The sequence below is a fragment of the Nerophis lumbriciformis genome, linkage group LG36 (genome assembly GCF_033978685.3).
Source record: "Nerophis lumbriciformis linkage group LG36, RoL_Nlum_v2.1, whole genome shotgun sequence".
Lineage (NCBI taxonomy): Eukaryota > Metazoa > Chordata > Actinopteri > Syngnathiformes > Syngnathidae > Nerophis > Nerophis lumbriciformis.
The window spans coordinates 18,518,000-18,530,198 of NC_084583.2; the positions used below are offsets into that span (position 1 = coordinate 18,518,000).

The 12,199-nt window shown below is 37.7% G+C and overlaps 1 protein-coding gene across 1 annotated transcript in view; it reads right to left on the reverse strand.

Annotated features, from left to right (window-relative positions):
- Positions 1-12,199, reverse strand: part of drp2 (dystrophin related protein 2) — a 411,043-nt gene that overhangs the window by 139,894 nt on the left and 258,950 nt on the right. Inside the window, exon 7 of the mRNA XM_061930041.2 lies at positions 7,208-7,364. Within this exon, the coding sequence (XP_061786025.2) occupies positions 7,208-7,364 (157 nt within the window). The remainder of the gene's footprint in view (positions 1-7,207; positions 7,365-12,199) is intronic.

Consider the following 12,199-nt stretch of genomic DNA (forward strand, 5'->3'; position numbering starts at 1 on the left):
AAAACTCAATGTGTGTGTATTTGCAAAGATAAAATTGTGTTATGTTCTATTTCGATACTTTTCGATACTTTTCTAAATAAAGGGACCACAAAAAAATTTCATTTTTGTCTTTATTGGAATAAAAAATGTTAGTGTACATGAAACATATGTTTATTATTGTCATTTAGTCCTTCAATAAAATAGACAACTTGTCTTTTAGTAGTAAGTAAACAAACAAAGACTCCTAATTAGTCTATGCAGTAACATATTGTGTCATTTACACACCTATTATTTTGTACACATTATGAGGGACAAACTGTAAAAAATGATTATTAATCTACTTGTTCATTTACTGTTAATATCTGCTTATTTTCTGTTCTATCTACACTTCTGTTAAAATGTAATAATCACTTATTCTTCTCTTCTTTGATACTTGACATTAGTTTTGGATGATACCACACATTTAGGTATGGATCATGTCGATACCAAGTAGTTACAGGATCATACATTGGTCATATTCAAAGTCCTCATGTGTCCAGGGACATATTTACTGACTTTATATACGGAGAATATTGCACGTCTCGTTCCTGGCACCTCTTCTCACCATCGAAACCTATTCAAAACTCAATGTGTGTGTATTTGCAAAGATAAAAATCCACGTTGGATTCTTTGTGTTATGTTCTATTTCGATACTTTTCGATACTTTTCTAAATAAAAGGGACCACAAAAAATTTCATTTTTGTCTTTATTGGAATAAAAAATGTTAGTGTACATGAAACATATGTTTATTATTGTCATTTAGTCCTTAAATAAAATAGACAACTTGTCTTTTAGTAGTAAGTAAACAAACAAAGACTCCTAATTAGTCGTATGCAGTAACATATTGTGTCATTTATACACCTATTATTTTGTACACATTATGAGGGACAAACTGTAAAAAATGATTATTAATCTACTTGTTCATTTACTGTTAATATCTGCTTATTTTCTCTTTTAACATGTTCTATCTACACTTCTGTTAAAATGTAATAATCACTTATTCTTCTCTTCTTTGATACTTGACATTAGTTTTGGATGATACCACACATTTAGGTATGGATGTGATACCAAGTAGTTACAGGATCATACATTGGTCATATTCAAAGTCCTCATGTGTCCAGGGACATATTTACTGACTTTATATACGGAGAATATTGCACGTCTCGTTCCTGGCACCTCTTCTCACCATCGAAACCTATTCAAAACTCAATGTGTGTGTATTTGCAAAGATAAAAATCCATGTTGGATTCTTTGTGTTATGTTCTATTTCGATACTTTTCAATACTTTTCTAAATAAAAGGGACCACAAAAAATTTCATTTTTGTCTTTATTGGAATAAAAAATGTTAGTGTACACGAAACATATGTTTATTATTGTCATTTAGTCCTTAAATAAAATAGACAACTTGTCTTTTAGTAGTAAGTAAACAAACAAAGACTCCTAATTAGTCTGTAACATATTGTGTCATTTATACACCTATTATTTTGTACACATTATGAGGGACAAACTGTAAAAAATGATTATTAATCTACTTGTTCATTTACTGTTAATATCTGCTTATTTTCTCTTTTAACATGTTCTATCTACACTTCTGTTAAAATGTAATAATCACTTATTCTTCTCTTCTTTGATACTTGACATTAGTTTTGGATGATACCACACATTTAGGTATGGATCATGTCGATACCAAGTAGTTACAGGATCATACATTGGTCATATTCAAAGTCCTCATGTGTCCAGGGACATATTTACTGACTTTATATACGGAGAATATTGCACGTCTCGTTCCTGGCACCTCTTCTCACCATCGAAACCTATTCAAAACTCAATGTGTGTGTATTTGCAAAGATAAAAATCCATGTTGGATTCTTTGTGTTATGTTCTATTTCGATACTTTTCGATACTTTTCTAAATAAAAGGGACCACAAAAAATTTCATTTTTGTCTTTATTGGAATAAAAAATGTTAGTGTACATGAAACATATGTTTATTATTGTCATTTAGTCCTTAAATAAAATAGACAACTTGTCTTTTAGTAGTAAGTAAACAAACAAAGACTCCTAATTAGTCTATGCAGTAACATATTGTGTCATTTATACACCTATTATTTTCTACACATTATGAGGGACAAACTGTAAAAAATGATTACTAATCTACTTGTTCATTTACTGTTAATATCTGATTATTTTCTCTTTTAACATGTTCTATCTACACTTCTGTTCAAATGTAATAATCACTTATTCTTCTCTTCTTTGATACTTGACATTAGTTTTGGATGATACCACACATTTAGGTATGGATGTGATACCAAGTAGTTACAGGATCATACATTGGTCATATTCAAAGTCCTCATGTGTCCAGGGACATATTTACTGACTTTATAAACATAACATAAATGTAAAAAAAACGAAAAAATCATAAATTGATACGCTCCTGTACTTGGTATCATTACAGTGGATGTCAGGTGTAGATCCACCCATGGTGTTTGTTTACATTGTGACGGCGGTGAGCTATTGTATCCTCCTACGGTGTGTAGTGAAGCATGTTTAGATATTCCTCGTCCTCCAGTGATAATATTACATGTAAGAAACATACTTTATTTGTTGCCATGGAGACCAGGATAAGTGATTTAGAAGTATCTAAAACACTGTGGATGGATGTTAGCCGCATGTGTTAAAGCAGCTCTTCCTGAGGGTGTTTCAGTGTTATAACTTCACCTTTATCTTGACTTTTTACACCAAAATGCGTCCATTCTCCCTTTTCAGAGTGGTGTGTGTGATAAAGAGTGGTGTGTGTGATAAAGAGTGGTGTGTGTTATAAAGAGTGGCGTGTGTGATAAAGAGTGGTGTGTGTGATAAAGAGTGGTGTGTGTGATAAAGAGTGGTGTGTGTTATAAAGAGTGGTGTGTGTTATGAAGAGTGGTGTGTGTGTGATAAAGAGTGGTGTGTGTGATAAAGAGTGGTGTGTGTGATAAAGAGTGGTGTGTGTGATAAAGAGTGGTGTGTGTGATAAAGAGTGGTGTGTGTTATAAAGAGTGGTGTGTGTTATAAAGAGTGGTGTGTGTGATAAAGAGTGGTGTGTGTGATAAAGAGTGGTGTGTGTGATAAAGAGTGGTGTGTGTTATAAAGAGTGGTGTGTGTGATAAAGAGTGGTGTGTGTGATAAAGAGTGGTGTGTGTGATAAAGAGTGGTGTGTGTGATAAAGAGTTGTGTGTGTGATAAAGAGTAAAGAGTGGTGTGTGTTATAAAGATGGGTAGTGTGATAAAGAGTGGTGTGTGTTATAAAGAGTGGTGTGTGTGATAAAGAGTGGTGTGTGTGATAAAGAGTGGTGTGTGTGATAAAGAGTGGTGTGTGTTATAAAGAGTGGTGTGTGTTATAAAGAGTGGTGTGTGTGTGATAAAGAGTGGCGTGTGTGATAAAGAGTGGTGTGTGTGATAAAGAGTGGTGTGTGTGATAAAGAGTGGTGTGTGTGATAAAGAGTGGTGTGTGTGATAAAGAGTGGTGTGTGTTATAAAGAGCGGTGTGTGTGATGAAGAGTGGTGTGTGTTATAAAGAGTGGCGTGTGTGATAAAGAGTGGTGTGTGTGATAAAGAGTGGTGTGTGTGATAAAGAGTGATGTGTGTGATAAAGAGTGGTGTGTGTGATAAAGAGTGGTGTGTGTTATAAAGATGGGTAGTGTGATAAAGAGTGGTGTGTGTTATAAAGAGTGGTGTGTGTGATAAAGAGCGGTGTGTGTGATAAAGCGTGGTGTGTGTTATAAAGAGTTGTGTGTGTGATAAAGAGTAAAGAGTGGTGTGTGTTATAAAGATGGGTAGTGTGATAAAGAGTGGTGTGTGTTATAAAGAGTGGTGTGTGTGATAAAGAGTGGTGTGTGTGATAAAGAGTGGTGTGTGTGATAAAGAGTGGTGTGTGTTATAAAGAGTGGTGTGTGTGTGATAAAGAGTGGTCTGTGTGATAAAGAGTGGTGTGTGTGATAAAGAGTGGTGTGTGTTATAAAGAGTTGTGTGTGTGATAAAGAGTAAAGAGTGGTGTGTGTGATAAAGAGTGGTGTGTGTGATAAAGAGTGGTGTGTGTGATAAAGAGTTGTGTGTGTGATAAAGAGTAAAGAGTGGTGTGTGTTATAAAGATGGTAGTGTGATAAAGAGTGGTGTGTGTTATAAAGAGTGGTGTGTGTGATAAAGAGTGGTGTGTGTGATAAAGAGTGGTGTGTGTTATAAAGAGTGGTGTGTGTGATAAAGAGTGGTGTGTGTGATAAAGAATGATGTGTGTGATAAAGAGTGGTGTGTGTTATAAAGAGTGGTGTGTGTTAGAAAGAGTGGTGTGTGTGATAAAGAGTGGTGTGTGTTATAAAGAGTGGTGTGTGTGATAAAGAGTGGTGTGTGTGTGATAAAGAGTGGTGTGTGTGATAAAGAGTGGTGTGTGTGATAAAGAGTGGTGTGTGTGATAAAGAGTTGTGTGTGTGATAAAGAGTAAAGAGTGGTGTGTGTTATAAAGATGGGTAGTGTGATAAAGAGTGGTGTGTGTTATAAAGAGTGGTGTGTGTGTTAAAGAGTGGTGTGTGTGATAAAGAGTGGTGTGTGTGATAAAGAGTCGTGTGTGTTATAAAGAGTGGTGTGTGTTAAAAAGAGTGGTGTGTGTTATAAAGAGTGGTGGGTGTGATGAAGAGTGGTGTGTGTTATAAAGAGTGGTGTGTGTTATAAAGAGTGGTGTGTGTGATAAAGAGTGGTGTGTGTTAGAAAGAGTGGTGTGTGTGATAAAGAGTGGTGTGTGTGATAAAGAGTGGTGTGTGTGATAAAGAGTGGTGTGTGTGATGAAGAGTGGTGTGTGTTATAAAGAGTGGTGTGTGTGATAAAGAGTGGTGTGTGTGATAAAGAGTGGTGTGTGTTATAAAGAGTGGTGTGTGTGATAAAGAGTGGTGTGTGTGATAAAGAGTGGTGTGTGTTATAAAGAGTGGTGCGTGTTATAAAGAGTGGTGTGTGTGATAAAGAGTGGTGTGTGTGATAAAGAGTGGTGTGTGTTATAAAGAGTGGTGTGTGTGATAAAGAGTGGTGTGTGTGATAAAGAGTGGTGTGTGTGATAAAGAGTGGTGTGTGTTATAAAGAGTGGTGTGTGTGTGTGATAAAGAGTGGTGTGTGTGATAAAGAGTGGTGTGTGTGATAAAGAGTGGTGTGTGTTATAAAGAGTTGTGTGTGTGATAAAGAGTAAAGAGTGGTGTGTGTTATAAAGATGGGTAGTGTGATAAAGAGTGGTGTGTTATAAAGAGTGGTGTGTGTGTGATAAAGAGTGGTGTGTGTGATAAAGAGTGGTGTGTGTGATAAAGAGTGGTGTGTGTGATGAAGAGTGGTGTGTGTTATAAAGAGTGGTGTGTGTTATAACGAGTGGTGTGTGTGTGATAAAGAGTGGTGTGTGTGATAAAGAGTGGTGTGTGTGATAAAGAGTGGTGTGTGCGATAAAGAGTGGTGTGTGTTATAAAGAGTGGTGTGTGTTATAAAGAGTGGTGTGTGTGTGATAAAGAGTGGTGTGTGTGATAAAGAGTGGTGTGTGTAATAAAGAGTGGTGTGTGTCATAAAGAGTGGTGTGTGTTATAAAGAGTGGTGTGTGTGATAAAGAGTGGTGTGTGTTATAAAGAGTGGTGTGTGTTATAAAGAGTGGTGTGTGTGATAAAGAGTGGTGTGTGTGATAAAGAGTGGTGTGTGTTATAAAGAGTGGCGTGTGTGATAAAGAGTGGTGTGTGTGATAAAGAGTGGTGTGTGTTATAAAGAGTGGTGTGTGTGATAAAAAGTGGTGTGTGTGATAAAGAGTGGTGTGTGTTATAAAGAGTGGCGTGTGTGATAAAGAGTGGCGTGTGTTATAAAGAGTGGTGTGTGTTATGAAGAGTGGTGTGTGTGTGATAAAGAGTGGTGTGTGTGATAAAGAGTGGTGTGTGTTATAAAGAGTGGTGTGTGTTATAAAGATGGGTAGTGTGATAAAGAGTGGTGTGTGTTATAAAGAGTGGTGTGTGTGATAAAGAGTGGTGTGTGTGATAAAGAGTGGTGTGTGTTATAAAGAGTGGTGTGTGTTATAAAGAGTGGTGCGTGTTATAAAGAGTGGTGTGTGTGTGATAAAGAGTGGTGTGTGTGATAAAGAGTGGTGTGTGTGATAAAGAGTGGTGTGTGTTATAAAGAGTGGTGTGTGTGATAAAGAGTGGTGTGTGTGATAAAGAGTGGTGTGTGTGATAAAGAGTGGTGTGTGTTATAAAGAGTGGTGTGTGTGTGTGATAAAGAGTGGTGTGTGTGATAAAGAGTGGTGTGTGTGATAAAGAGTGGTGTGTGTTATAAAGAGTTGTGTGTGTGATAAAGAGTAAAGAGTGGTGTGTGTTATGAAGATGGGTAGTGTGATAAAGAGTGGTATGTGTTATAAAGAGTGGTGTGTGTGATAAAGAGTGGTGTGTGTGATAAAGAGTGGTGTGTGTTATAAAGAGTGGTGTGTGTTATAAAGAGTGGTGTGTGTGTGATAAAGAGTGGTGTGTGTGATAAAGAGTGGTGTGTGTGATAAAGAGTGGTGTGTGTGATAAAGAGTGGTGTGTGTGATAAAGAGTGGTGTGTGTTATAAAGAGTTGTGTGTGTGATAAAGAGTAAAGAGTGGTGTGTGTTATAAAGATGGGTAGTGTGATAAAGAGTGGTGTGTGTTATAAAGAGTGGTGTGTGTGATGAAGAGTGGTGTGTGTTAGAAAGAGTGGCGTGTGTGATAAAGAGTGGCGTGTGTGATAAAGAGTGGTGTGTGTTATAAAGAGTGGTGTGTGTGATAAAGAGTGGTGTGTGTTATAAAGAGTGGTGTGTGTGATAAAGAGTGGTGTGTGTTATAAAGAGTGGTGTGTGTTATAAAGAGTGGTGTGTGTGATAAAGAGTGGTGTGTGTTATAAAGAGTGGTGTGTGTGATAAAGAGTGGTGTGTGTGATAAAGAGTGGTGTGTGTTATAAAGAGTGGTGTGTGTGATAAAGAGTGGTGTGCTGCAGGCAGGCAAGACGTCACATGTGTGACTTCCGCACTTTCATGAAGACGCTGGCAGTGTGGATTGAAGATGAGGGCGTAGAAGAGATAAAGGTTGGTACGTAGAAGAGATAAAGGTTGGTGCGTAGAAGAGATAAAGTTTGGTGCGTAGAAGAGATAAAGCTTGGTGCGTAGAAGAGATAAAGGTTGGTGCGTAGCTACCTTGGTGGCATCGATGTGATCCTGCAGGGAGTCGATGAAGAGGTCGCCCACGCCCTCCCAGGCGTCTCTCACGCCCTCCGCCTGCTGCAGAGCCAACACCAGATCCTCCATCCCAGCCTGGACCTGCAGGAGGCGCTCTAGAGTCCTCTCCATGTGTCTGCAGGAACATCAACACTTATGTCATCTCTAGAGTCCTCTCCATGTGTCTGCAGGAACATCAACACTTATGTCATCTCTAGAGTCCTCTCCATGTGTCTGCAGGAACATCAACACTTATGTCATCTCTAGAGTCCTCTCCATGTGTCTGCAGGAACATCAACACTTATGTCATCTCTAGAGTCCTCTCCATGTGTCTGCAGGAACATCAACACTTATGTTATCTCTAGAGTCCTCTCCATGTGTCTGCAGGAACATCAACACTTATGTCATCTCTAGAGTCCTCTCCATGTGTCTGCAGGAACATCAACACTTATGTCATCTCTAGAGTCCTCTCCATGTGTCTGCAGGAACATCAACACTTATGTCATCTCTAGAGTCCTCTCCATGTGTCTGCAGGAACATCAACACTTATGTCATCTCTAGAGTCCTCTCCATGTGTCTGCAGGAACATCAACACTTATGTTATCTCTAGAGTCCTCTCCATGTGTCTGCAGGAACAGCAACACTTATGTCATCTCTAGAGTCCTCTCCATGTGTCTGCAGGAACATCAACACTTATGTCATCTCTAGAGTCCTCTCCATGTGTCTGCAGGAACATCAACACTTATGTCATCTCTAGAGTCCTCTCCATGTGTCTGCAGGAACACCAACACTTATGTCATCTCTAGAGTCCTCTCCATGTGTCTGCAGGAACATCAACACTTATGTCATCTCTAGAGTCCTCTCCATGTGTCTGCAGGAACATCAACACTTATGTCATCTCTAGAGTCCTCTCCATGTGTCTGCAGGGACAGCAACACTTATGTCATCTCTAGAGTCCTCTCCATGTGTCTGCAGGAACAGCAACACTTATGTCATCTCTAGAGTCCTCTCCATGTGTCTGCAGGAACACCAACACTTATGTCATCTCTAGAGTCCTCTCCATGTGTCTGCAGGGACAGCAACACTTATGTCATCTCTAGAGTCCTCTCCATGTGTCTGCAGGAACATCAACACTCATGTCATCTCTAGAGTCCTCTCCATGTGTCTGCAGGGACAGCAACACTTATGTCATGTCTAGAGTCCTCTCCATGTGTCTGCAGGAACATCAACACTTATGTCATCTCTAGAGTCCTCTCCATGTGTCTGCAGGAACATCAACACTTATGTCATCTCTAGAGTCCTCTCCATGTGTCTGCAGGAACATCAACACTTATGTCATCTCTAGAGTCCTCTCCATGTGTCTGCAGGAACAGCAACACTTATGTCATCTCTAGAGTCCTCTCCATGTGTCTGCAGGAACATCAACACTTATGTCATCTCTAGAGTCCTCTCCATGTGTCTGCAGGAACAGCAACACTTATGTCATCTCTAGAGTCCTCTCCATGTGTCTGCAGGAACATCAACACTTATGTCATCTCTAGAGTCCTCTCCATGTGTCTGCAGGAACAGCAACACTTATGTCATCTCTAGAGTCCTCTCCATGTGTCTGCAGGAACAGCAACACTTATGTCATCTCTAGAGTCCTCTCCATGTGTCTGCAGGAACATCAACACTTATGTCATCTCTAGAGTCCTCTCCATGTGTCTGCAGGAACAGCAACACTTATGTCATCTCTAGAGTCCTCTCCATGTGTCTGCAGGAACAGCAACACTTATGTCATCTCTAGAGTCCTCTCCATGTGTCTGCAGGAACACCAACACTTATGTCATCTCTAGAGTCCTCTCCATGTGTCTGCAGGAACATCAACACTTATGTCATCTCTAGAGACCTCTCCATGTGTCTGCAGGAACAGCAACACTTATGTCATCTCTAGAGTCCTCTCCATGTGTCTGCAGGAACAGCAACACTTATGTAATCTCTAGAGTCCTCTCCATGTGTCTGCAGGAACATCAACACTCATGTCATCTCTAGAGTCCTCTCCATGTGTCTGCAGGAACATCAACACTCATGTCATCTCTAGAGTCCTCTCCATGTGTCTGCAGGAACATCAACACTTATGTCATCTCTAGAGTCCTCTCCATGTGTCTGCAGGAATATCAACACTTATGTCATCTCTAGAGTCCTCTCCATGTGTCTGCAGGAACATCAACACTTATGTCATCTCTAGAGTCCTCTCCATGTGTCTGCAGGAACAGCAACACTTATGTCATCTCTAGAGTCCTCTCCATGTGTCTGCAGGAACAGCAACACTTATGTCATCTCTAGAGTCCTCTCCATGTGTCTGCAGGAACAGCAACACCTATGTCATCAAGAATAGCTACCTGATATCTAGCCATGATGATATCTAGTCCTGATCATATCTAGTCCTGATTATATTTAGTCCTGATGATATCTAGTCCTGATGATATCTAGTCCTGATTATATTTAGTTATGATGATATTTAGTCATGATATTTAGTCCTGATTAAATATAGTCCTGATGATATTTAATCATAATGATATTTAGTCCTGATGATATTTAGTCCTGATTATATTAAGTTCTGATTATATTTAGTCATGATGATGTTTAGTCCTGATTATATTAAGTTCTGATTATATTTAGTCCTGATTATATTTAGTCCTGATGATGTTTAGTCATGATGATGTTTAGTCCTGATGATGTTTAGTCCTGATGATGTTTAGTCATGATGATGTTTAGTCCTGATGATGTTTAGTCATGATGATATTTAGTCATGATGATATCTAGCCATGATGATATTTAGTCATGATGATATCTAGTCATGATGATATCTAGTCCTGATTATATTTAGTCATGATGATATTTAGTCATGATTATATTTAGTCATGATATTTAGTCCTGATGATATCTCGTCCTGATGATATTTAGTCCTGATGATATTTAGTCATTATGATATTTAGTCCTGATGATATTTAGTCCTGATGATATCCAGTCCTGATGATATCTAGTCCTGATGATATCTAGTCCTGACGATATTTAGTCCTGATGATATCTAGTCATGATGATATTTAGTCCTGATTATATTTAGTCATGATGATATTTAGTCATGATTATATTTAGTCATATTTAGTCCTGATGATATCTCGTCCTGATGATATTTAGTCCTGATGATATTTAGTCCTGATGATATTTAGTCCTGATGATATTTAGTCATTATGATATTTAGTCATGATGATATTTAGTCCTGATGATATCCAGTCCTGATGATATCTAGTCCTGATGATATCTAGTCCTGACGATATTTAGTCCTGATGATATCTAGTCATGATGATATTTAGTCCTGATTATATTTAGTCATGATGATACCTAGTCCTGATTATTAGTCCTGATGATATTTAATCATAATGATATTTAGTCCTGATGATGTTTAGTCATGATGATGTTTAGTCCTGATGATGTTTAGTCCTGATGATGTTTAGTCATGATGATGTTTAGTCCTGATGATGTTTAGTCATGATGATATTTAGTCATGATGATATCTAGCCATGATGATATTTAGTCATGATGATATCTAGTCATGATGATATCTAGTCCTGATTATATTTAGTCATGATGATATTTAGTCATGATTATATTTAGTCATGATATTTAGTCCTGATGATATCTCGTCCTGATGATATTTAGTCCTGATGATATTTAGTCATTATGATATTTAGTCATGATGATATTTAGTCCTGATGATATCCAGTCCTGATGATATCTAGTCCTGATGATATCTAGTCCTGACGATATTTAGTCCTGATGATATCTAGTCATGATGATATTTAGTCCTGATTATATTTAGTCATGATGATATTTAGTCATGATTATATTTAGTCATATTTAGTCCTGATGATATCTCGTCCTGATGATATTTAGTCCTGATGATATTTAGTCCTGATGATATTTAGTCCTGATGATATTTAGTCATTATGATATTTAGTCATGATGATATTTAGTCCTGATGATATCCAGTCCTGATGATATCTAGTCCTGATGATATCTAGTCCTGACGATATTTAGTCCTGATGATATCTAGTCATGATGATATTTAGTCCTGATTATATTTAGTCATGATGATACCTAGTCCTGATTATTAGTCCTGATGATATTTAATCATAATGATATTTAGTCCTGATGATATTTAATCATAATGATATTTAGTCCTGATGATATTTAATCATAATGATATTTAGTCCTGATGATATCTTGTCCTGAGGATATCTAGTCCTGATGATATTTAGTCCTGATGTTATTTAGTCATGATGATATTTAGTCATGATGATATTTAGGCCTGATGATATTTAGTCCTGATGATGTTTAGTCCTGATGATGTTTAGTCATGATGATGTTTAGTCCTGATGATGTTTAGTCATGATGATATTTAGTCCTGATGATATTTAGTCCTGATGATGTTTAGTCCTGATGATGTTTAGTCCTGATGATATTTAGTCCTGATGATATTTAGTCCTGATGATATTTAGTCCTGATGATGTTTAGTCCTGATGATGTTTAGTCCTGATGATATTTAGTCCTGATGATATATAGTCCTGATGATGTTTAGTCCTGATGATGTTTAGTCCTGATGATGTTTAGTCTTGATGATATTTAGTCCTGATGATATTTAGTCCTGATGATGTTTAGTCCTGATGATATATAGTCGTGATGATATTTAGTCATGATGATGTTTAGTCCTGATGATGTTTAGTCCTGATGATGTTTAGTCATGATGATATTTAATCTTGATGACAAACACAACTACGTTGTAATGATATCATGAGATGACAAACACAACTATGTTGTAATGATATCATGAGATGACAAACACAACTATGTTGTAATGATATCATGAGTTTCATCATGTCAGAAATGAGCAGGTGACGGCATCCACTCAATGGAAACACAATGTTGTCT